Source organism: Trachypithecus francoisi, unplaced genomic scaffold (assembly GCF_009764315.1).
Source record: "Trachypithecus francoisi isolate TF-2019V2 unplaced genomic scaffold, Tfra_2.0 Lachesis_group4, whole genome shotgun sequence".
Taxonomy (NCBI): domain Eukaryota; kingdom Metazoa; phylum Chordata; class Mammalia; order Primates; family Cercopithecidae; genus Trachypithecus; species Trachypithecus francoisi.
The window spans coordinates 24,272,364-24,298,538 of record NW_022681469.1 but is presented as its reverse complement, the minus strand read 5'-3'; the positions used below and the strand labels follow the sequence as shown (position 1 = coordinate 24,298,538).

The 26,175-nt window shown below is 40.4% G+C and overlaps 1 protein-coding gene and 1 long non-coding RNA gene across 3 annotated transcripts in view; one reads left to right on the top strand and one right to left on the bottom strand.

Annotated features, from left to right (window-relative positions):
- Positions 1-6,111: 6,111 nt before the first annotated feature.
- Positions 6,112-8,374, bottom strand: LOC117073600. The gene is made up of 2 exons (XR_004433289.1): positions 7,951-8,374; positions 6,112-7,852 (listed from the first exon to the last, which is right to left on the bottom strand). It is a non-coding gene; the product is annotated as an uncharacterized LOC117073600 (long non-coding RNA).
- A 5-nt stretch (positions 8,375-8,379) lies between these two features.
- BPGM (bisphosphoglycerate mutase) overlaps positions 8,380-26,175 on the top strand; it is a 32,939-nt gene continuing 15,143 nt past the window's right edge. The window contains exons 1-3 of one of the 2 annotated variants that reach the window (XM_033194691.1): positions 8,390-8,527; positions 8,958-9,067; positions 22,928-23,589. In XM_033194691.1, the coding sequence (XP_033050582.1) occupies positions 22,989-23,589 (601 nt within the window). In that variant the 5' untranslated portion in view covers positions 8,390-8,527; positions 8,958-9,067; positions 22,928-22,988. Of the gene's footprint in view, positions 8,528-8,957; positions 9,068-22,927; positions 23,590-26,175 lie in introns of both variants that reach the window. The other variant, XM_033194690.1, reaches the window with a different exon arrangement.

Genomic DNA, 26,175 nt, shown 5'->3' with positions numbered 1-26,175 from the left:
CTAGAATATATTTTAGGCATTTTCTTTTTATGTTATTTAATACTGCTGAACGTTTACTGTGGAAAACCTACTACGCAATTCTGACTGGAATTCTGTGCATATTTAAACATTGCTCAGAATTCACCTCTTCCATCAAGTATCTAAACTTATTACATCCCTGCACTTAAGCACTCCCTTTCCACCCCAAAATACTCTGAGCCCTTAATCATTCTACTTGCGCTTGTATTTGTTGGACTGTAACTCTTGAGTTAGTCTTTCCCCTACTGGACCACGCTCCTTGAGGACAAGGAGGATGTTTAATTTATTTACATATCTCTTGTACTTGGCACTGTGACTTGTTTATAGTAGGCACTAAAAATATTAATTCATTTCCTTCAAAATTCCTAACACAAGTTCTTAAACATTAGGAGGAATTCAATGAATAATTGGTTACTTATTGATTTGCTGGTTGAGACCAGATCCTGTACACTTCTGAAGATTTTACTTATTATTCTTCCTCATCCTTTTTCTCTCCTTTGTCTCCCATTTTTAGAGAGGGCAGAGACACAGCAAAGCATAAGGAAATAGATGAGTTTAGGAAAAGAGAAAAATACGTATATATGCTATATTTACCTTTTTTCAGAAGAAAAGAAATGAAAGCATTTTCCGTAATATTTTGTTAGAGGTTGGTTTATTCTTGTTTTACCTAATATAGCTGGGTTAGGAGCTAAGAACACAGGTCCTTTCCTGCTGTGCATAAAAACAATTATCTACAGAAGGGAAACTCTAGCAATATATCAATGTCAGGCCTTTATATACTTGTTGGTATTCTGATGGTGAAGACATGTATGTCATTTGGCATTGCAGTTCTTTCTTTGTTTCGGCTGTGATAGAGTGATCCAGGACCCTAACAATCTGAACATCATCTTACTTCTAATCATCAAGCTTTGAAGCCTTTGCCATTACTCACTTTATAAATCGTAACTTAGTAAACAGAACATCACATGAGAGTGATTTTTCTTCCCTATCTGATTTTTACAGCCTCTGGTTGCAGACAGCAATTTACCTATTCCTCTTATCTGATACCTCACAGAGTGACAACATCAGAAACTAGTTAGGACACTCACCTGGCAGAGACTGGAATTTAGTGGTTGGTACTGACGATGATATAAACAAGAAATGAATTATTTACTCTCTTTATTCCTCATTTCAAAAGTTACTAATAAAGGAAGCCAGTCAAGCTATTTCTTGCATTGATTTTATAAGGATTCTGTGAGTACTTAAATGGGAAACATAAAGAACTTTATCTCACTCCTGTTGGAATCATAGATCTTTAGGAAAAAAGTTGCCTCTCTCTAGACATAAAATAACAACTAGAAGTTGCTATGGAAACAGCAGCTCTCAAAGCCATTAGAGAACATTTTTAAAAAGGGTGACCCTTAGAATCTCAGGTAGCCTCCAAAATGCTTACACCCAAAGAAAAAGTATTTTACATAGAAGGGCTTAGTTTAGAAGCTTAAGATGATTTCATCTTTAAATAGCTTGCCTTTTATTCTCTGTTGTGATTTTCATATTGTTTTAGATTTCGTAAAAATTTTTTCCCTCTGTATTTTTCAGACCCCTTAGGCTTCATGTCATCTCAGCTGACTAGCATCTGTGGCCTGGCACTTGTTTTGACTAAGTAATCATATGCCTTTCTCTACCTAGTGCAGCCCCTGTAACCTTATCTGCTAGGACCAGCCTTTCACTGCCCTAGGAAGGCCTCCCAGTTGCATGTTACATTTGTTTTTCTCTGGAAGAAAACAAGAGAAAACAATCAAGAAGGTTGATTTTACCCTATACATAAGAAACTTCGATTCTCATTCTGTGCCTTAACTGCTTTTGTACTTAAGCAATTCTTTCGTCTACTTTGAGCCTCTATTTTCTCAACTATAAAATAAGGGAGTTGAGCTATATGATTTCTGTTTCTTTCAGAGCTAACATTTTCAGTCCACACATAAAATTTAACATTATTCTTGTAAGTTTATATATACATATCACATTTTATTGTAAACTCCTAGGGTCTAAAGGCATAAACATTTTTAAAAAGACATGTACTTATTTATTTGTGTGAATCTATACGTAAGTACTATTTAGCCAAAAAAAAAAAAAAAAAAAGACAGGAAATTTAATCTATTCCTTTTCTGATGCATTCATTTATTAATATATATTAATTAAGCACCTAATGCCAGACATTGTGGACAAGTGGTAAACCAAAGCAACAGGGCCCATATGCTTAGGGAGCTTGAAGACCAATGGAGAGACAGATCATATACAGTGTAAGTACATTTGTGTAAAGTTCTATAAAGAAGTGCATGGTGCCTTGAAAACATGTAATTAACCTAGGAGATATAATCCAGGTAGGATCAAGTTTTTCTAGGGAAACGACCACTCAATTGTCAAAGATGAATAGGAATCATTAAACTAAGGGGCAGGGAGTTGGGAGGGGAGGAAGAAGAGAGGGAGGGGAAGGATATAGCATTCTAGGTAGGGAAAACACATGTGTGAAGGCCAAATGATCATAAGGAGAAGGAAGGGTCGCTATAAAGAGCAATGGGAAGCCACTGTTCTAAGCTAGGGAGTGGTAGGGGGTGACCTGTGACACAATCACTAAGGTATTCTACCATATCACCCACCCCTGGCTGCCTAGAAGACAGTAAAAGCAGATTCAGAAAGACTTGTTAGGAGCCTACTGAGAAAATGCTGGCAAGAGGTGATGGTAGCTTGGGTTAAGGTGTTGGTAGGGTGTAGGGGTGTGGTGTGCGTGAATAGGATGAGGAGGATGGAAAAAATATTTAAAACATATACCTTGATTGATACTGATTTTGATTACATTGTGTAAAGAGGCTTTAATGAGACATTCTAGAAATTACACTTTCACGTAAGTGTCACTGCCTTCTATGTGTTATATTATGAGGTTACACACCCATTTCAATGATCCTTCATGGGTGTCAACAATTCTAGAATTTACGTCAGAAGCAGTGTATAAACCATATGAGAAAAATAGGCTTATTGCTATATAGAAAATATTTCATAAATCCCCAAAGCTAAGGAAACAAATGTGTGTGTAATGTTCTTAAGTTGATGCAGGGTTTATAAAGACTTCTTTTTATGAGTTTGACCTTCCAACATATACGGTGAGGTCACTTATTTAAGAAAATAAGCAAGTATGTAGGGGAAAAGCTATGTTATCTGAGTCTTCATCAAAGAATGAGGATATGGTCTTTTACCCAAGAGCTAGCTAACTGGGGAAGCCCATAGGCAGAAGAAACTCCTGGACAGTCAGGAGGGGTTTTTTAATCTTTATTTTTAGGGAGCAGATAAATACATCTTAGATGACTGACAACAAATGCTCCAAAGAAAAGAAGAATGAAGTTATCTCCATAAGTTTTTAGGAGCAGTGCATGGTGGGAAGAGCTTAGAACCAAGGCTAGGTGTCAAACCCCAGTTGTGTAACTAGCTGTGCAGTCTTAGGCAAATTATCTCTCCCAGTCTTACTTTCGTCATCTGAAAGTGGGGACATATATGCCAGGAGTTTTGTGAGGATTTGCTGATGGAGCTCTGATAGTTTGGCTGTGTCCCCACCCAAATCTCATCCTGAATTATATCCCCCATAATTCCCACTGTTGTAGGAGGGACCTGGTGGGAGATCATTGAATTATGGCAGCAGTTTCCCCCATACCGTTCTCATGGTAGTGAATACGTTCATGAGATCTGATAGTTTCATAAGGAGAAACCTCTTTCATTTGATTCTCATTCTCTCTTTGCCTGCCGCCATCCATGTAAGACGTGACTTGCTCCTCCTTGCTTTCCATCATGATTGTGAGGCTTCTCCAGTCACATGGAACTGAAAATCCAATTAAACCTCTTTCTTTTGTAAATTGTCTTTATCAGCAGCGTGAAAATGGACTAATACAAACTCTGATTTCCATCCACCATTCCCTCCATATCACCTCCCCACCTTGGCTCCTCAGCTAAACACCTTTTCTTCAGGTTAAAGAATAGAAAACCCTGTGGAGACAGAGGGTAAGAGGAAACCCTTCAGTAGTTATCAGGCTACTGTCTTCACCTTTCTTAGCTCTGTAATATCAGAGTATAGAGAAAAGAATTCCTGGCCACTTTATCAGTCTCCATGAAGAAAGGCTGGAGCCAGCAGGCATTGCCATTGGTTCAGTAGACATTCCCAGAGCACCATCATTTAGAGAAAGCAGCAGCTCATTTAAATCACTGAATCTTTTTAAGAAACTGAAACAAGTTCAATGCCCAAGAGTAGAAAATTGGTTGGACTGTGAGACATACCACCTGGATGAACATTCATGTAATGGAATTATACACTGAAGAAAAATATTAAATGACAGTGTTTGTATGTTCATAACAAATTAAGTAAAAAAGATTGCCACAAAACAGTATATATATAAGATTCCAGTTTTTTTTAAGTAATTGGTTTATGGGAAGAAATAGGATACACAAAAATGTTAAAAATAAATTCTGGAGGGTAGGATTATAGGCATTTTAAGTTTTTTTCTTTTCTAAACCTTACACGATAAACATTTTAAAACATAAATTTATAATTAATAAATGTAAGCTTTAAGAAAAAACTCTACAGGGCACAATTTGTGTTTACCACAATATAAGCAACGAGCATTTAAAGAAACATGGGTTTTTACTTAGTGGAGTAGAGAATTTGTAAAAGAGGAAAGCACCTCTTGATTCCTCATGTTTCTATGTTTTTCCCCTACCCTTGTCCCAGATCTGAAAGTAGTGGGGAAAAAAATCAACCTGGCTCTTTTCCTATGCCAAGGTGCTTACTCAATGTTTAGTCTTACTGTAAGGGAATTTCACATAGTTCAGGCTTCCCAATACCAGAGGTTCCTGGCTCTGCTACTAGGTCTGTACCCTCTCTGGCATTCACTTCCTGCCCATTACCTCTCTGGGTAGCCACAAGATAGCTGGGGAAATCCCAATCTCATGTCCTCTGCAAGAGTCCAGGTCTCCACTTGAGTGGAGAGTAGGAAAAAGAGGCAAGCGCAATGCCAAGACTTTACTAAGTTATTTGAATAAGAATACTTGTAAGTAGTCAAAATGCTTTACATTTATCATTACCATAATTGCAAAGGATAACAACTACCATTTATGAGATGCTTTCCATGTGCCAGGCACACACCACATTATCCCATTTAATTTTCACATTGGCGATTTGGGTATTATCTCTATTTAACAGATAAAGACACTGAGGCTGAGGTCAAGCAATTTGCCTAGGCTATTCTGCATTTTGCTAGCCTAGCGGAACCATTGGCTCCCTCCTTCCGGCAGACTCTAGAGTTAAATATGATTGTGAGGCTTCCCCAGCCACATGGAACTATAAGTCCAATTAAGCCCCTAAGTTCCCAGCGCTGGAAGGTGGCAGACACAAGGTGCTTCAAAGCTATTCCAAAACTGCCTCCATGATTCTTCACCCTACTCTGTGAGGAAGATGAGGATTCTAAGTTTTAACTTTTGAGAGAAAAGGGCAGACTTTAAGGTCCCTTCTGAGAGGCCTGGATGGCTGATCCATAAGAGCCTTTCCAGTTTTTAGTTTCAGAAAAGGGAGTCTTGTACTTAGGAGGTCAATGATGGGGACCACACATAAGTTTATTATACTAGATTACGAGTGGTAAATTTTAATCTGACCCTGAAGTAAGTAGGGTACAGTTGGAGACTAAATACTGGCAGCAAATAACCAACTCATGGTGTGTCCTGATCATGTGAAGAGAAGGAGACACTCCTGTACATGGGATATAGAACTAGCTAACTCTGGAGTTTGCTGGAAGGAGGGAGCCAATGGTTCTGCTAGGCTAGTAAAAGGGAGAATAGTCTAGGTCCATGGATGATGTTTTGATGCATAGTGGACCAATTCAGCCATATATGGAAAAGGCTACAGGCTCTGTGCACATAACTGTGAAATTATTTTGACCAGGTATGTATGCTATCAATAAAATAATAGTTTATTCAGGTCACAAGGAAGACAATTTTCTACTAAAACTCAAAGTATCATATGGGTTAATATTGACTTTTTGATATACACTTCTAACAGGAAGACAAAGAGACAACATAGCTATAATAATTTATTGCTTTTCATTTCTTGTTTGGATAAAAGTAAGACTACATCAAAAGTTGTTTGATGACACTGAATTATTTTCACAGTATCTATATCACTTGTTATATCAGAATTGAAGTCCTCATGGTTGGTCTTCAATGGAAGTGAATCTTAAAATTAATCTTAATTTAAAAAAATACATTGCTTTTGGGGCAAAGAGGAGGCAGCAGGACGAGGAAGCATTTTCCCAGAATTAAATGAATTAGCACCTTGGGTCCTAGCCCAAGGTTTGTCCCCAATCAAGTAATTCCGAGCATGTCACTTAAGCTTCAGTTTCTTTATCTGTACAACAAGGAGCTAGAGTTTAATTTCCAAAGCCCTGTCAAGTACTAAGTTTGCACAAGTCTAATATTCTTTGGAGTTCATCTTTGCCTTAAATGGATTTATGATCATTTTTGTGAACAACGACCTCATTATTTAAAAATTCATAAGGGAGACAGCTCATCGAATAGAGCAGGACACAGGGTTCAGGATATGATACTGTAACATAATTAAGTATGGAGAACAATACTGCCATAGGGCAAAAGTAACTCCTGAAATTCTGTTAGCCTCTGTGCACATTTGTCTTACAAAGAACATGCTTGCTCCTGATGAAAATTTGCTTTTTAATTCCTTCTAGACAGAATCACTGATACAATTGCTTCCATCTTATATCAAAATGAGTTATTCATAAGCCACATACTCTTGCGAATGATTCTAAAAGGCAAGTGATATTAAGGTTTTATGTGACAAGTTAGCATTCCATGGGTATCCATAACAACAGTAAACTTAAATCCAGTGAGTAGGCGCCCTTAAGTCCAGACTAAGTATCCCTAAATGCCAAATGCTACAAGACTGCCACTTGGGAATGACTGTTTTTAGCCTCCAGAGTATGGATGGTGGGCACTCGAGTAGGAGCTTTATTACACTGTAGAAGAAAAGCTTTCTCCTTACTTTGTCCTCATCTGATATTGAGAAAAGAGCAAGAGGGCAAATGTATAAGATTTGGAAACTGCCTCTTCCAGCTGTTCTGGCCTGAACTCTAGTTAATCTTGTGCAAGTTAAATTCTAACTATCACTAGATGGGACCTATCACCTGCTGGGACCTGTCAAGCCTTGGATTAGTGCCGTCCCGGAAGTAAAGTTCTGTTCTTTGATATCCCAGGAGGAACTGTCACGCTCTAAGATCGGTAAATGAGATACAGAACTGGCTACAATTAGATCTTAATAAGTTCAATACAGAGTGTGTCACAGAATTTCAAATGTTGAAAGATTATCTTTTCAAATGTATGTATAATTATTCTGAGGACTTGCTTGCCTGTCACAAACCTAATGCATTTGTTATGGGGATGAAACAGGAAAAACTCACAGGAGGACACGAACCACTACGCAGGATAGCTTCTAAGTTAAGAAGGGAATCTCCCAAGTGGTCCGGCAAACATAATATTCCTTATCTTTCCCGCCCACCCGAAAGTTCTAACACATATGCTTCAAAACCTCGTTGGTAGTTCAAGCCTGCTTAGAAGCTTTTAAGGCCTCGTGCCAGACTTCCGGTGTTTTCATAGATTTCTCTTGTTCAGTTATTGTCGCCTCCGAATTTGTCATTCTCTCATTCCACTCCAGCCTCCCTTCCTCTGTGCAATAAGCTTTTAGGGAATTCCATTCATGACTTTTCTTCCCCACCTAAAATACTGTCAGCAAACTGCCTAACGGAAATCCCTATAAAAGCGGTAAGAGAAAGTAAGGATACGTTACTGCCTATAAATCGAGCACTTCAAAGGCATTTGTTTTAATCACCACATAAGACTTTCACCTACGAGAATTTGTGCGAAAGGAGATTCTTCTGGGAGGATAGCCCGGCTTCGTCTTCAGGTTTCAATCCCTAAATTTCCCATAAGTAAAAGAAACATCACTTCCTCTCTTCCAAGAGTCCGCTGACACCTGTCTTCACCCGCAGGCGTTTCTCCTAACACTTTAAACGCTTTCTAGAACCTCAAACCGCCAAGTCAATCCCCGGACCCAAGGTTTTGCACCAGCGACGCTGCAGGGTTTGCTGTTCTACTTCCCTAGGCACAAGCCCGCCCGTCGGCGTCGAAGCCAACTCCTTACTGGTTCAGGTATGTGCTCGTCTCTGTAGCGAACCAATCAGAACCCCACTTCTTACTCCTGGGATTTGGTAAACGGAAGAGACCTCTCCGGTCCCGGGAGTAGGCAGGGACCGTGGAAGAGTGACAGTTCGACTTTCCAATAGGCAGAGCCCTAGGACCTGCCCACGTCTGGTTCGGGGGTTAGAAAAGAGCGTCGATGCCGGCGGCAGTGATGAGTCCTAGGAGGCGCTGGCTGTTCGGTGGCTCGGAGGAGCGGCTGCTGCTGCTGCTGGTAGCCCCTTTGCAGGTGAGTGGTTTTGTTTTAGAAAATGTTGCGAATGTTTCCATTTTTTAAGTGATGTGATGTTTTATTTTTGGGTGCAGGGAAGGCCAGTTTCTTTACTTTCTCTGGTTTAGTCGTTGGTGGGAGTCTGGTGCCCACTCCAGCCCTCAAGCTGGGACCCTCACTTATCGCCCTGGTCCCTTTCCCTTGTCCCTTTCTCAGAATGAGCCTCGCAGGCAGTCACAGTTCTGTTAACTGAGAGGAGGAGCCCGCTTTGGTAGTGCTGTCCTTATGGCAAGAATAGATAGAAGTTGGAGGGAAGAAAACCCTATCCTGGACATTTGAGGCACTGTGTGGCAGAGCCCTTTCAATAGGAAGATCCCCTGGAAGGAAGCAGGGTGATGCCGCTGTATTTGGGCTTTGGTAGACCTGGCCCTATCATTTTGTGTGGCAGACAGAAAAACTCGAATGCGGTGAAAAGAGAAGGAGGTGAATATATGCAGTGTTTTCATGTAGGAATCTGGAGCCAAATCACAAGTTCTTAGAACCACTAGAAATAAAAACAAGTGTATTTTCCTCTTTTCTAAGGGACAGGGGCTGGTATTACACTAGAGAAGGTCAATGAAATGCGTAATTGCAGTTAAGTTCACCGTTAAGCTTTAAAGAATAGTTGGTTATTAGCTAACTTATTATAACTCTCATTCCCCTACTGCCTCCCTTCCAAATTACGGAAGATCTTTAGCTTGTGAGTGGTACTATGTTAGCTGACTAAATGCAGACTCCTTCCAAGGAGGGGAAAAAATCAAAAGCTAAGTTTCACCTGTAGGTACTAAAGTTTTTTTTATAGTGAAAGCAGAACTCATGTCAATTTCTCTTTTATTTTGTATTTTTATTTTTTGAAACGGAGTCTCGCTCTGTCGCCCAGGCTGGAGTGACTGCAGTGGCTCGATTTCGGCTCACTGCAACCTCCGCCTCTTGGGTTCAAGCGATTCTCCTGCCTCAGCCTCCCAAGTAGCTGGGATTAACAAGCATAGGCCACCACGCCCGGCTAATTTTTGTATTTTTAGTAGAGACCGGGTTTCACCATGTTGGCCAGGCTGGTCTCGAACTCCTGACCTCAGGTAATCTGCCCGCCTTGGCCTCCCAAAGTGCTGGGATTACAGGCATGAGCCACTGCGCCTGGCTTTGCCTGCCTGCCTGCCTGCCTGCCTTCCTTCCTTCCTTCCTTCCTTCCTTCCTTCCTTCCTTCCCTCCCTCCCTCCCTCTCTCTTTTCTTTCTTTTCTTGCTTTCTTGCTCTCTTGCTTTCTTTCGTTTTGAGACGGAGTTTCGCTCCTGTTGCCCACGCTGGAGTGCAATGGCGCGATCTCGGTTCACCGCAACCTCCGCCTCCCCCATTCAATCCATTCTCCTGCCTCAGCCTCCCGAGTAGCAGGGATTACAGGCATGCGCCAACACGCCGGGCTAATTTTATATTTTTAGTAGAGACAGGGTTTCACCATGTTGGCCAGCCTGGTCTCAAACTCCTGACCTCAGGTAATCTGCCCGCCTCGGCTTCCCAAAGTGTTAGGATTACAGGCGTGAGCCACCACGCCCGGCCTTCTTTTTTTTTTTAAACTGCCTCCCATAAGTCCAGGGAATAGCACTTTCTTAGCCATCTTTGTATTCCGGTAGCACCTCATATACCGCAGATGCTCCGCAGTTGGTGGTGAACTTTAGAGAAGCATGATTCCAACAGTGTCATAGTGGAAGGAGCTCTGAGTTAGAAATCAAGAACATTGGCTTTAGTCCTGAAGCTGTTACTATTTGTATGATCTTAAACAAATCATTTCAACTGTGACTCTTAATTTTTGCATTTTTTTTTTTTTTTTTGAGACAGGGTCTTGCCCTGTTGCCCAGGCTGGAGTACAGTGGCGCGATCTCTGCTCCCTGCAACCTCCACCTCTGCCTCCTGGGCTCAAGCGATCCTACCACCTCGAATTTTGTATCTTTAGAAAGCAGATGTTGCATTAAATTATATCTGAAGTATAAACTCTGTATTAAAAGTCGTTTTAAAGTAAAAATGATTAGTACACAAGCAGAGTCTCATTGTGCCATCTAGTAGCAAGTAAAAGTTCCCAACTTCAAGGATATATTCTTGTTTTTTAATTTTTAATTTGTGTGGGTACCTAGGTGTATATATTTATGGGTTACATGAGATATTTTGACATAGGCATACAGTGCTATTACATCAGAGTAAATAGGGTAGCTGTCACCAAAAGCATTTATCCTTTGTGTTTCTAACAGTACAATTACACTCTTTTAGTTATTTGAAAATTTATAATTAAATTATTTTTTACTATAGTCACCCTGTTGTGCTAGCAAATACTAGGTCTTATTTATCTTCCTATTTTTGTCCCCATTACAAGGATATACTCTTTTGTGTTCATATTTAAACCAAACCAGATTATTGTAGAAAATTTGGAGCATACAGAAGTATAATGTGGCAGAAAAATGTCACTTAGAAGCAACCACTGTTAGTGTTTGGGTAGAGCTTTTAATCTTTCTTCCTCTTTTGCCTTCTATGGTTGGTTGAGATTAAGAGGCGTATTTAAAGTAATGATTGGTGCACCTAAATTCACCAGGCCTTCATCTTTGTGTGTCTAGTGCCTGAAGAACAGAGGTCACAAAAATGTTTGAACCGAATGGTTTCTTGAAAAATCCTTGGAATAAAATCTGATATGAAAGATGTTTATATGGGTGGCAGAACAAAAGAGGACAAGAAGTATTACTTAATAACAAAACCCTTCTGCTGAAATTTGGCCGCAAATATGAGGAAAACATACTGTGTAAAATATAAATTAAATGTTAACCACTTCATTAAAGCATTTGGATGGCAGAATATTAGTACTTGGTAAGCTTCTGAGACTGTATGTTACCATCACCTTCCATCCTACAATATTTGATTGCATTCCTCCTTCCACTACCTAATTTAAGCATTTCCCCTCTAATTCCTCCCTTCATTTTACTTTATTCCCAGTTTTTGCTTCTGCTCATATCATCGGCAAGGTAGGATTGCTTTCACAGGCCTGAGATCTGTGCCATTATTTTGAGTTAGTCAAAGTCTGCTCCATTCTACCTCTCACTTTTTGGTAGAGTGCTTTACCATAATCTCATTTAATCTTCCTAATAGCCCCCTGAGAGCTGTCGTTTCATGATCCTCATCTTTATAGATATGGAACCTGAGGTTCAAAGAATTTAAATAACTTACTTAAGATCACATCGTCAGTAAGTAGCAGAGCTGGGCTCATATCTAGGTTGTTTTTACTTTAGACTTTTAGGATTTGGTGGAAACAATTTGTGTTGATAAAAGCTACTACCCTGGGGAAGACAAAGACCAGAGATAGGAAGGAGGGGTCTGTCATGAGTGGATGTTGTCCACAATGATGATGCCATGAAGGCTGGAACATGCAACATGCCCTGAGCAAATTCACGTCTCCTTACACATGTATATCTCTTTCCTGCGAGTAGGGATCTGCCTGGTATGGCTGGTTATTCTTGTAACAAGCAATCAGTAGGAAATATTAGTAGATGTAAGACTGGTGAATGAGAGGGTTTTAGTGTCTGGAAAACGTGGGTTTAGTGTCTGGAAAAAGTGAGTGGTAACGTTTGCTCCTGGTAAAAAGGTATTCTTATAACTGCAAGTACAGATGAAAAAGTTTCTACAAAGCCTTAGGAAAAGTAATAGACCATGGAACACTTTTAGGTACAGCTGTGTTTGAACATCTAATAGTGAACTTGATATGGGGGAAGGCAGTTTGTTAAGACAGTAAAAGCCTTAAGGAACTGAGCCCCAGATTTCATTTCCCTTGAGAACTGTCCCTTTTTAATTTGTTAGAGACATGGTTCTTTTTCTCTGTCCTCAAATAATAGCCCATCTTACTATAAAGTTAGATTCCTATTGCAGTGGGGATTAAAAGTTGCTCAAAGCCACACAGTAAGGGTTTGGACCAAGGAAAACATCATTTAAGTGTCTAGGATAGCACTTGACTATTTAATATTTAAATGTGAGCTTTGAATCTAAGTGACTCTGGTTCTATTTGTCTTATTTTATATAACTTCAACATTACATTGCTGATAAAATTTCTTGCTCAAACATTGGAAATACAAGAAAAACTAGGTTTTTAAGTTGGACTTTACCCTGTAGTTTGTTCTACTTGTCCGTGAGTTGTACCACTAGGGTCTTAGGCATTATTAATTTTCAAACACGTGAGGAAGGGAGGAAGCAAAGTCCCAGGAGTGTCAGTTTGGAAGACAGGATGAGCCTCAGTTATGGGGAGTACTTATAACAGAGGAGCCTCAGTTATGGGAGAAATATAATGTGAAATTATATTTCACATAATTTCATATGTGGAATTATATAGTTTAAGGAAGGAGTAGGAAGCAGCAGCAGATGATCATGCTACATTTGTTGAAAGTACTTAGGGATCTCGAAAATATTAGAGGGGTAACCTTAGTAAATGCAGTGCCTTGCAAGTACATCATTCCCCTATCTACAGTCCCTGTCTTGCCAAAAAGAATGCTAATCTTGAGTCATAATTTTATGTTTCCATTTTATGGTGGCATTTATGGAAAGAATATTCTTTGCTTTATAGCTAACTTAGATGGAATTCCCATACATTTATAGTGAAAGGTCTTTGAAAGTTATAAGTCACCTGCAAAGTGTGTTCTTTGCATCACCGATTCGTTTATTGTCAAAGCAATTACGTAGCACCTACTCCTGAGCAAGTATACATTCACCTGAAGTGTGAGGCACTATGCGGCAATTTATGAAGATGTCTAATGGGGTCAAGTGTGTCAAAATGACACATGGTATTTTTGAAGGAGATTAACAGGATGAATCCCGTAGTTTTCCCCTATGGTTCTATCTTGAACCCATTCCTAAATAATTTAGTTAAGCAGAAGTCAAGTACTCAGACTGATTTCAATGTCCTCACTATGGCCTTCTATGAGGAATAAAAACAATTATGAATGGGATTCCATTACTCATGGTACTTGCCGTTCTGGCCAAGAATAAAATCTAGTGATTTCATAATGTTGGGATTATTCTATGACGGGATGCTTAAAGGTTAAATATGCTGCTGTCATTAGTAGATCTAAGTGTGGGATCCAGCTAGGGCAAGATCGACATATTGAGGCCTTCTGGCCTATACCTTTTTAAAGAAATTTTACGTTTTTAATTTTAAATTATGGGTGCATAATAGTTGTATATATTTATAGGTATATGTGATATTTTGGTGCAGGTATACAATATGTAATCATCAAATCAAGTTTATTGATTTACCTCATGCATTTGTCTATTACCTCATGGATTTATCTATTTTTTTTTTGTTTTGGGAACGTTCTAATTCCATTATTTTAGTTATTTTTAAAATGCAGTAAATTATTATCACCCTATTGTGCTACAGAATACTAGATCTTATTTGTTCTAACTATAGTTTTGTATCTGTTAACCATCCTCACTTTAATCTCCCTGCTCCTGTTACCGTTCCCTGCCTCTGGCAACCATAATTCTGCTATTGCGATATGTTCAATTTTCAAAATTGTTAGCGCCCACATGTGATTGAAAACATGTGAAATTAATCTTTCCATGCCTGACTTCTTTCACCTAACCTATGCTCTCCAGTTCCATCCATGTTACTGTGAATGACAGGGTTTCATTCTTTTTATGGCTGAATAATATTCCACTGTATACATGTGCCAATTTTTCTTTATCCGTTCATCTGTTGATGGGCACTTAGATTGCTTCCATATCTTGGCTATTGTGAATAGTGGTACAATAAACATAGAGTGCAGATATCTCTTCAGTATACTTATTTTCTTTCTTTTGGATGTATACCCAGTGGTGGGCTTGCTGGATCATATGTCTACTGCCTGTTTTTGAACAGCCCACAAACTGTGCATGGGTTTTACGTGTAAAATGGTTGAAATAAATTAGTATTTCATGTGTATGAAAATTATATGAAATTCTAATTTCAGTGTCCATATGTAAAGTTTTATTGAAACAGATTTATCCACTTATATATTACGTATGGTGGCTTTCAGCTGCAATGGCAGAATGATACGATTGTGCCTAATTATGGCAGAGACCAGTGTAGCCTAGAAAGCCTAAAAAATTTGCTATTTGGTGGTTTACAGAAAAAGTTGCTAATATCTGAGCTAAGCTGTAGTGTCTTTCACATTTACCTCCTTCATCTCACTTAAACAGCCATTGTCCTGGTCCAAGTCTTTATCCTGTGTTACCAGAATTATTGCAAAAACCTCTCAGCTAGTGTTCATACTCCTGGGTTTTCTGGTCTATCTCTGTATGTAAGTGCTGCCTGATCCTGCTAAAATGCATGCTAACTAGACTTTTAATGATGTCCCAATATGTATAGAAAAACAAGGCCTTTTTTGGGTCATTATTTGTTCTTATCTTTCTAGGCTAGTCTCCTCCTGCTTCCTTGTTATATCCTGTACTTAAGAGTGGCCATATAATTTTCCAAATGGGACACTTAAGTGTGAAAGGGGCCCTAGTAGTAATTATGTTGGGGAAACAGGCCTAAGACAATACTGTTCTGTAATAATGATGCATGTGCATCTTTCTCCTAACTACCCTCTCTGTCCTGACCTTGCTGAAAGAATGCTAATCTTGAACCATAACTTCAATTTTATGGAAAGAATATTTTTTGCCTATTAGGCAAATCAGGATGTGTGGTTACTCTAGCTATACTCCAGCCAGTTTGAATGGGCTCACCATTTTCCATATGTGCCTGCTCCTTTGCCTTCACTCACTGTTCCCCTAGATTGTAATTCATTTACTTTTTTCTGTAAATCTAAACCTTGCCTTTCCAAATCCAGCTTAAAAAGTACTGTGTCCACGAAGCCTTACTCAGAAATATTCACTCCCTTCCCACTTTTTACTAATGAAGTGCTTTCTCATGGTGTGAATTACTTTGAGTTTTAGACACACATACACACACACACGTACTGAAGACATAATTCTTGTTGGATTACATATTCCTCATAGGCCTAGCATTGGGCTATCCCTAAATGGAATGTACAAAATGTTTGAAGAATGAATTAATTGGTCAGGCTAGGGAGACTGAGTATTTGGGGCTTTCAATTTATGAGTCATCCATTTTAATGTGATTAAAGCAGTGAGAAAAGGGTTTCCAAGAACTGAAGACTTAGCCTCAGGTTTCAACGTGATAGTGTAGCAAAATGGTTCAGGACATAGATATAGACTTCTTGAGACTAAATTCCAGCTCTGCCATTTACAGCCTCTGTTACGTTGGGCAAGTTAACCTCTCCTCCTGTTTCTTCATCTGTAAAATGGGAGTAAACATAGTAGCCACTCCATAGAATGGCGGTTGAGGATTCACAGTGCCAGGTAACATTGAAGTAACATTCATAGGTGAGCACTCTGTGAATGTTGGCTACTGTGACTAATATGATCATCTTCATAGTACTCTCACAGGTAGGTAAGAAAATGCAGAGACCCAAGACCCAGATGTAATCATAGAAGAGCTGGAGGAAATGCTACACCAAAATCTTAGTGGGTTTTTTTTCTTGATGGAAGTAGTCTGTTTTAGAGAAGTCATGGAGAAGATGATCTCCACTTAGTAAGAAGTAACTAACCTGCAGTCTTTTGAGACACCTTTTCAGTAGAGTGGGCAAGGCACGAGTCAGGTGTCAGGAAACTAAAAAAGGAATGGCTAGAAGGGAAGGTAAATGGCCAAGAGGAAGGGGAGGGAGGATAAGATACAGAGTTGTGTAAAAGATGTTTGCTTAGTCAACTTTTTCTTCAAGCCAGATCACACTTTAAAAAGGAGGACACCCTGGGGGATAATTCAATAACCTATATGTTTTTTTTTTTTTTTTAGCATGATGTAAATTATTGATTAAAATCGGTACTTAATGTAAGTGCCAGTAACTTTTGCTATGGGATAAATGAGAAACCAGGTGCATGTTGGTGAGCTTTTATGAAAAACAAAACAAAACAAAAAAATAAAGCTTGAGGTTGAAAAGGAATCGTTTTTAATTTGGGGTGGGGAGTATATATTCTTAGTAAAGTTCCTCTTTATAAGTTGGGGTGACTATCGCCTGGCTTACTTGAGGTTTTTCTCAAGAGTACTAATAAGCCGAGCCCTCCTTCATGCTCACCTTGTTCGTTTGCATTTTATGAAATGGCTGCCTGGGTTTGGAAGGACAAGTTGGGACTGGAGATGCCCCTGTGAAGTGAAGCCAAGTAAGCTAAGATCCTCAAACCACGACTCTAATATCTCCAGTGGTGGGTTGAAGGCAGAAAACCAGGGTTTCAGTTCCAGTTTGCCATTTACTGGCCATATGTTTTTGGACAAGTCAATCAGACTCTCCATTTTTTTTTCTGTGGAGATTATGGCCATCCATGAGTATACTAAACTTATAGTACAAAAGTACAAGGTACAAAACTATAATGGAGTACAATCCAGTCATTTCTGTCTGACTTAGATTCAGTCAGCACACCTACCGAGTCGAGTGCCCCATATGTACCAAGTGATGTGCTAGGTTCTAGAGATACAGCAGTAAGACCTGCCTTGATGCCACTTACAGTCTTACAGGGTACATAGCCATTGAACAGGTAATATATCGCAAGGGATCCATCGCAGGTGCACCAAATGTGGTCAAGCAGGATGCTCTAGGAGTAGGTCAGCAGGCCTGACCTACTTCCAATGAGTGAAGAGCAAGGGAGAGAAGTCTGTCTAAAGCAGGGGTTCTCAAAACATGGTCCTTGGACCAGCCATGTCACCATCACCTGAGGACTTGCTAGAAATGCATATTCACAGTCCCACCCCAGACCTACTAAATCAGGCTCTGGAAGTGGGCTCAAGCAATCTGTTTAATGTGATTTTGATGCACATTAAAGTTTGAGAACCACTGACCTGGAGGAACTAACATTTAAGCTGAGCTCTAAAGCTGCATGATCTAGTGTGGTAGCCACTGGTCACATGTGGCTATGGAGCACTTGAAATGTGGCTGGCTCACACTGAGATGTGTTTTCATTATAAAATACACACCAGATTCCAAAGACATACTATGAAAAAAAGAATGTAAACTGCCTTATTAATAATTTTTGTGTGGATCATGTGTTAGAATTGTATTAGTTCTCATGCTGCTAATAAAACAGAGACTGGGTAATTTATAAAGGAAAGAGGTTTAATTGATTCACAGTTCAGCATGGCTGGAGAGGCCTCAGGAAGCTTACAATCATGGTGGAATGGGAAGCAAACATGTTCTTCACATGGTGGCAGCAAGGAGAAATATAAGTGAAGTGTGGGCAAAGCTTATAAAACCATCAGATCTCGTGAGAACTCACTTTCTATCATGAGAACAGCATGAAGGTAACTGCCCCCATAAGTCAATTACCTCCCACTGGGTCCCTCTCATGACACATGGGGATTATGGGAACTTCAAGACAAAATTTGGTTGAGGACACAAAGCCAAACCATGTCATTCCACCCTGGCCCCTCCCAAATCTCATGTCCTCACATTTCAAAACATAATCATGCCCTTTCCAACAGTCCCCCACAGTCTTAGCTCATTCCAGCATTAACCCAAAAGTCCAAATCCAAAGTCTCATCTGAGACAAGGCAAGCCCTCTCTGCCTATGAGCCGAGAAAATTGAAAGCAAGTTAGTTACTTCCTAGATACAATGGGGGTACAGGCATTGGGTAAATACACCTGTTACAAATGGGAGAAATTGGCCAAAACAAAGAGGGTACAGCAGGCCCCATACAAGTCCGAAATCCAATAGAGCAGTCATTATACTTTTAAAGTTCCAAAATGATCTCCTTTGACTCCATGTCTGAATGATAACTTTTGGACCTATAGGATTAAATACAAGATTACAATTTATTCCATCTATTTCTTTTTACTTTTTCATGTGGCTTGTAGAAAATTTAAAACTTCATTGTGCCTCGAATTATATCTTGATTGGACACAACTGATCTAAAGGATGACTAGAGCTTAACCTAAAGCAGGGTGGGACTGAAGTGGCAATGGAGAGAAGAGATGAAGGGTGAGTGTTCTGCATGGGGTAGAGTGTGTGCCAAACTACTGAGGCAAGAAAGAACCTGACATGCTCAAGGAAATAAAACCAAAGCCTTGCAGGTCTAACATGAAGGATTCTGAACATTTTCCTAAGACCAATAGGAAGAATTGAAGGTTTAAAATAAGATCAATTTTCAAGGAGTTTAATTGTTAGTTTGCAGTTAATAAATGAGGGCAAGAGAACTTCAACTGAATATAGCAAGACTTTCAACACTGAAGCTCCCCAACTCCCCAGGATGGTGGGGGAGGGGCAGTTTGGTCAGCAGAGGAAGCAGGACGCTGCCCATCACCTGACCCTAACCCTAGGGTATGAGGCATGAGCACCCCCTACTAGAGAGAGAAGCAGTGTCACCTGGGAAGAGGTAGTTTTCAGTTCAGTTCTTTTTCAGCACAATTGATGCTCAAAGCTGAGTGGGAGTTTGAAGATAGAGCTAGGAATTCTGCAGGGCACCAGCAAATGGTTTGGGGAGGGAGGGCTCTAAAGGTGGGTCAGGGAGAAGGAAGCCCAGAGCATTATGGGGATTAGAGGGTCTGTCCGTTGAAAGACTGTGTTGGACAATAACAGGAAAGCTGGTTAAGTGGTCCAGATGCTTGGGTTGTGTCTGCTGGGATATGGTGGCTGCATCATTTATCTGTGGCCTAGGGGAGGTTTCCCTTTAAGTCAGAGGTCATAAGCTAGCAGCTGTGATCTAGCCTGCAGAAGAAATGTTTTGTAGTCCCAGCTACTTGGGAGGCTGAGGCAGGAGAATGGCGTGAACCCGGGAGGCGGAGCTTGCAGTGAGCTGAGATCCGGCCACAGCACTCCAGCCTGGGCGGCGGAGCGAGACTCCCGTCTCAAAAAAAAAAAAAAAAAAAAAAGAAATGTTTTGTTTCACTCACATTTTACAAATGTACATTAGTTGCTAATATTTAAATCAGATATCAGATAAAAATACGTTTTCTTTTTTTTTTTTTTAATTGGAAGATCTAGAAACCTCAATTGCTCAGTATCACAGGGCAGTGGACTGGAGCTAAGTAATAAGTTCTCCTTTTATTTTTTACATGAATTTTTAGGAGGTTTTGAAAGGATTGTTTTAACTTTTTTAAAAAAAGACATATATTTACTTAAAGGTTCTCTGTGGTCTGACTCTGGGTCTTGCATTCACCCTAGTCTTTGGTGTCAGCAATCCCATCTTTTTTTTTTCCAGAAAAGTTCTAAGAACAGTGCTGTTGGTTCAATGAGATGAGGTTATAGGAAAGCTTTTACTGTTTACACAAGAGTTGCCTCCTTCAGAGAAGCATGCATATTCCTTGCAGTTCACGGTGCCCATCACTCCCCATAGTCCAGCTGCACTGTGCTTCACACAGCTGCCTGGCCATTGTAGGAATTTGAGTTTGCAATCCATGCCTTAAACTTTAAATCACACTGGCTACAGCGTTGTGTATTTCTTGGTAAACACTGGGTAAATCAGCTCCAGTGGATGCTGATAGAAGTTTTTATGTTTGCAAGCTAATCCTCAGCAGTTTCTTTGTAAATATGCAGCAGTTAGTTAAGTGGGAAAAGTCTGTTGGTAGTACTAGGGAGGAGAGAGGAAAGTGGCCTTTTGTTTTCCTGAGATACATATACTAATTTAGTACTTTATCATATATTCACCTGTGTAAATGTATTCCTGTGCTTCAGAGTGAGGGAAGGATGTGTATTTGCATAGTTTCTGTGTCTGCAGTACTGTTCCTCTGTTCTGGGGTGTGTGTGTGTATTTTTTCAGTAAAAAGAAAACAGAACTTTTTTTTAATGCAGTAAGCAAATACAGGAGGATAAGAGCACAAAGCTTGGTGGTGGGTGCCTGAGTGTCCATGTTGCTATTGCTACATTGTTTTGTCCCCTTGGTGTAGTTTATAATCAAAAGATGGTGGAAAGGTGCTTCTGTCTACAAAATTTGTCTAACCATGCCCTTCTTTAACTGAAGAGAGAACGGCTTCATTAGCTTATGGAGGCTTCTCACTTGACAAGATAAACTGAGAGTGAAGGTAGAGCAACAGTTGATACCTTCTTTTTTCTCCATCCCCCTCCTCTGCTACCACTAACAAAACAAAATGATAGATGGTTACAAAGGGTAGATACAGTTTTTGATAGAGCTCAGGCTTCTACTACTTGGTGGATTGGGGCTTTGTAAAGAAACAATGCAAAAATATCTTCCATTTGCAAATTAACATATACACACCCCTCCGTGTGTGTGTGTGTGTGTGTGTGTGTGTGTGTATGTGTGTGTGTGGGTGTATGTGTGTATTTATCGTTTGGTTTCTTGCAGGTGAGGGGCTCTGAAGCTTGAACTTTGTTAGACTCATGACTATTCTGCCCCTGGGCACAGGCAGTCATCTGGCAAAATACTCCCTAGATACCTTTTGTTCCCTTCTCTGTTCTGCCACCCCGATGCCCCTTCTGTGCTAAAGACAGAGACATTGGGCTCCCTCCCGGGGAATTCTCAGCTCTGTGGGATGCTCTCACCTGGGTCCTGAGCCTAGGCTCCTCTGGTTCCCCGGCACTTCCCTGCTCCACATGCATAGCAACCTGGTACTTAGCAAGGAAGGAGAATCATCATCCTAACTGCTGTAGCCTTTCAACTTCAGCCATGCACCACCTAATGATGTTTCAGTCAAGCATGGATCACGTGTATGATGGTGACCCTGTAAGATGGCAATGGAGCATATATAGACATCTGATATGTGGCACTTGACATTGGCATTGCAGATCGAGTAGGGGAAATGACTGATATTTATTAATTGTGCTGGGATACTTGGTTTTCCATATGAAAAAATATACATAAGTAAAATTATGTATACCATCTAGGTTTGTGTAAGTACATTCTATGTTGTTTGCCCGATGAAATCACCTAATGATGCATTTGCCAGAACGTATTGCCTTCATTAAGCAATACATGACAGTACTTGCATATCACCTCAATTTGATTTCTTCCCTTAAGTCCTCTGTTTGCCTTCCATTGAAATATAAAGCCTTATTTTAAAGACTGTTTTCTCTTCAGAATCTCTAGGAATTACTAAAGAAAGGTGGAAACTAGATCTAGATTCCAATCAATTTTGCCATTGATTGTTATTTTACTGTGGGTGACTCACAGTTTAAGTGGGACAGAAAATCTCCAGTTAATGGAAGTTGCCAAGAGTGGCAGAAGACCAGGCCCTAGTTCTCGTATAATCTTTACAACCCAGTGTGCAAAAACACTGGAGCAGAGATGGAGACGCCGGGCATGTGAACCAAGCATGTGTCAGTGCAGCTGTGTCCACCACAAGGAGAGAGAGGCAGACCGAGCAGCCATGTCAGCAGATTCTCCGAGGACAGAGTGGGCCCAGCAGATCTTCTGGCCAGCAGCTAAAATGTAAGGAGTTCAGCATAGCTTAAGAGTTGCTGGTCTCCCTTTACTAGATTCTCCTGCTGCTAAGATGTAGCTGGTGTGTGTAGGATATCTGGAGGGCTGGGGAGGAGGAGGCGTGGCCTCTTTATCAGTGTGGTTCCTCTCACTCCTACAGACCAGATCTGTTTGTACAGGCAGCATCCCTCAGCTGCTTGCATTTGATAGCTTATTTTGCATCTGGATTTATTCCTGCTGAAAACTATCTTCAGGCAGATGCAAGATTATTTAGGTGCATACCATATTTGGTGTTAGTGTCTCTTTAAATCATTTTTAATTTGTCTGAATGTTGAACTGATGTGTTTTGCATACCTTAGATTTTCTAGTGTGTGATGTAGCCTGTGGCATTGAAGAGCTAGTTGCCACCAGCCAGTGATACATGCCAGATATATGCAGTGGTGCATTGAAATAACATGTTTAATAACTTCTGTATTATTCTAATAATATAAGAATGTGAGACTGGTAAATACTTCTTTTTCCACCACAGGAAAACAAAGTGAAAAGGACGCCTTCAGTGTAGAGTCAGCTGCTGGGAGCTGGGAGTTCCCAGCTACTAGTCATTCTTTCAGATGTCTGTAACTCATTATATTAAGTCCTTTCTACTGTAAGCACAAATTGCCTTTGTATCTGGCAGAAACACAGCATGCCATTAGAATGAAGTGTTTTGTTATTTTATGTCATACCGTTAACATGCTATCCAAACATCAGAAAAAAGTCAACTAGATTCCCTGTAATGAATTATTAATATCTATAGAATATGCCTGTATGTGTCCCAGTGTATGAGTTATCACATTTCTGACTGTTCCAAGGGATTTCAGTTTCTTTTAGAAATTGGATGTTGTAAAACTGTTTCTATCCCTAGGTGGTCAGTTGAATGAAGAATATAACTTAGCCTTGTTCTTGTCTTTCTAGATGTATTGCTGTCCTTGAATATTAGCCCATTTGAAAACGCCTGGGAAGTTCAGCCCTCAGTATGTCCAAGTACAAACTTATTATGTTAAGACATGGAGAGGGTGCTTGGAATAAGGAGAACCGTTTTTGTAGCTGGGTGGATCAGAAACTCAACAGTGAAGGCATGGAGGAAGCTCGGAACTGTGGGAAGCAACTCAAAGCATTAAACTTTGAGTTTGATCTTGTATTCACATCTGTCCTTAATCGGTCCATTCACACAGCCTGGCTGATCCTGGAAGAGCTAGGGCAGGAATGGGTGCCCGTGGAAAGCTCCTGGCGTCTAAATGAGCGTCACTATGGGGCCTTGATCGGTCTCAACAGGGAGCAAATGGCTTTGAATCATGGTGAAGAACAAGTGAGGCTCTGGAGAAGAAGCTACAATGTAACCCCACCTCCCATTGAGGAGTCTCATCCTTACTACCACGAAATCTACAACGACCGGAGGTATAAAGTATGTGATGTGCCCTTGGATCAACTGCCACGGTCTGAAAGCTTAAAGGATGTTCTGGAAAGACTCCTTCCCTATTGGAATGAAAGGATTGCTCCTGAAGTCTTACGTGGCAAAACCATTCTGATATCTGCTCATGGAAATAGCAGTAGGGCACTCCTAAAACACCTGGAAGGTACCAGCTTTATATACCACTTATTAGAGGTTGCCAAGTGTGCTATCTGGGCCTTAATCTAGAAATTAAGCTAATGATGCCCTAGTTACACAATAGACTCTCCTTCTCCATCCTCCTTTGTCACTTCAGATTTAAGAATCATCTTGTTCTAGAAATCAGATCTCTTGTGCGTTTTCCGTTCCTGTTACCCGAAGCAGCAGTTTTCAGACTTTAGCAAGCATCAGAGTCACCTGGAGAGGTTGGTGTATCACAGACTCTGGGTCCCACCCTCCAAGTTTCGGAAGCAGTAGGTCTGGGGTGCACCCTGAGAATCTGCATTTCTTAGAAGCGTTAGGTGATGCTGATACTGCTGATTGGGGTTCCACACTTTGAGAAACACTGGTCTAAATTGCTGTAGTGAAATGAAAGGAAGCTAGGAAAGGAAGGAATTGTTGAAACGGCCTTGAAAGTAAATTTGAGTTTTTCAAGTTGAGTAAATTATCTAGACTTCAGTTTTGCTCACGTTCTTCCAACTGTAAACAATGATTGCTGTGTTTCCAGACGTAGGTTTCCTGAGCAGTTCTTTCATTTCACTCCTCTTTTCAGAGCAGATTTAGTCATTGACTGGAAGAAAGTTAGGGGGAAGGAAACTAAAAGCATAGTTGGTTTATTTATTTATCTTGACTCTCAATTTTTGGAAATCAGCAGCGCCATAATTTTAACTACTTTATGTCGTGTTCTACATGTATACTAAAACATATTGTATTGTTACCTTCTTTTTAAGTAACATGAACCAAATGAACTCTTTTGAGAATTCAGGTTCACCGGTTTTGAGCATCAGTGATTGCACTGTGACCCCTTCTGGATTTCTGACTGTTCTGCGGATTTCTCGTTTCCCTCTCTGTCTCCACTCATCCCAGATGATTGTGGTTTTTGCCTGATATGCCCTATCTGGTGTTTTCTTGCCTTTCATCACTGTCAGCAGTTAGCTTACTGGTAATAAATAGAAGACATTTCTCCACCATTCCTTTTCATTCCGCTTGAATTTTCTATAAGAGGCTGTGACAAATAAAAAGGCTGACCTTGTATGTGAAATAAGTAGAAATAGATTATTAGTTAAAAATGAAGTAATCTTTAGCATGTGATTATTTTCCCCTGATTTTTATAACATGACCAAGAACTAAATCATTACTTGTATAGCTGACATCCATTAGTCATGCAGAGACCTAAAATCTACAGACTATTAGATACTAAAATTTTATTGGCTAGACGTGGCACTTGATAAGTATGTGTGTGTGTGTGCGCGCACGCGCGTGTTTATGTGCGCGCGCACACGCACATGCGTATCTGATTTACTGAAGTATATAAAAGTTTCTGTTCGGCCGGGCGCGGTGGCTCAAGCCTGTAATCCCAGCACTTTGGGAGGCCGAGACGGGCGGATCACGAGGTCAGGAGATCGAGACCATCCTGGCTAATACGGTGAAACCCCGTCTCTACTAAAAAATACAAAAAACTAGCCGGGCGACGAGGCGGGCGCCTGTAGTCCCAGCTACTCGGGAGGCTGAGACAGGAGAATGGCGTGAACCCGGGAGGCGGAGCTTGCAGTGAGCTGAGAGCCGGCCACTGCACTCCAGCCTGGGTGGCAGAGCAAGACTCCGTCTCAAAAAAAAAAAAAAAAAAAAAAAAAAAAAAAAGTTTCTGTTCTTGTTCAGGATAATTAGATCTTTAACTTCATCATTAATGGACCATAGTATTTTATTGTTTGAAGAAGAGTTGAGGCTCCTACTAGACAACAAACTGAAATTCAGAATTTCAGAATTTCTGCCAGAGGTGTATTCTATTCAACTGTGCCAACTCCTTTTTTAGAACTGGGACTCAGATTTATTGTGGCCAGGCTTCCTTCCCTCAAGAAAATGCCACTATCTCCTTTTCTCCACCTTCTTAGCTTGGAAGTCCCCCTTTTAAAAAGTTTCCTACTGTTTAATACCACTGACTCTTCACCTATCTTCAAATTTGTTATAGATCTCTTTAAACTCATTCTACAGCCCACCCACAGCTGATTGTACACATTCCCTCCTGCTAGTGCATTGATGATTTAACTGTTTGTTACTGTTCTTTTTGAGGGAAATAGGAACGTTTAGAAACGGTGGTAAAGAAGACTATAACCATGCTGGGGGCAAAGAGAAAATTACATGTAGAGGTTGTGTTTAGACATAGCAAAACTTACTTTTCCACATTTGAGGGAGGTTTTGAAACTATTAGCAATTTATGAAATTAATTTAATCAAATGGTGTGCCTGCTTTGGAAAACAATCTGGCAGTTCCTCAGAAGGGCTAAACACGGAGTTACCATAGGATCCAGCAATCCCACACCTCTGCGTATAGCTGTAGTAGCTTCCCAGTGCTGCCGTAAGAAAGCACCTAAACTGGGTAGGTTAAAACAATAGAAATGTGTTTTCTGGGGACTGGAAGTCCCAAATCAAGGTGTGAGCAGGGCTGTGCTCTCTCCGATGAATCTAGGAGACAATTCTTCCTTGCCTCGGCTAGCTTCGGTGTTTGTTGGCAATCTTTGATGTTCTGTGGCTTGCAGCAGCATCGCTCCTTGGCA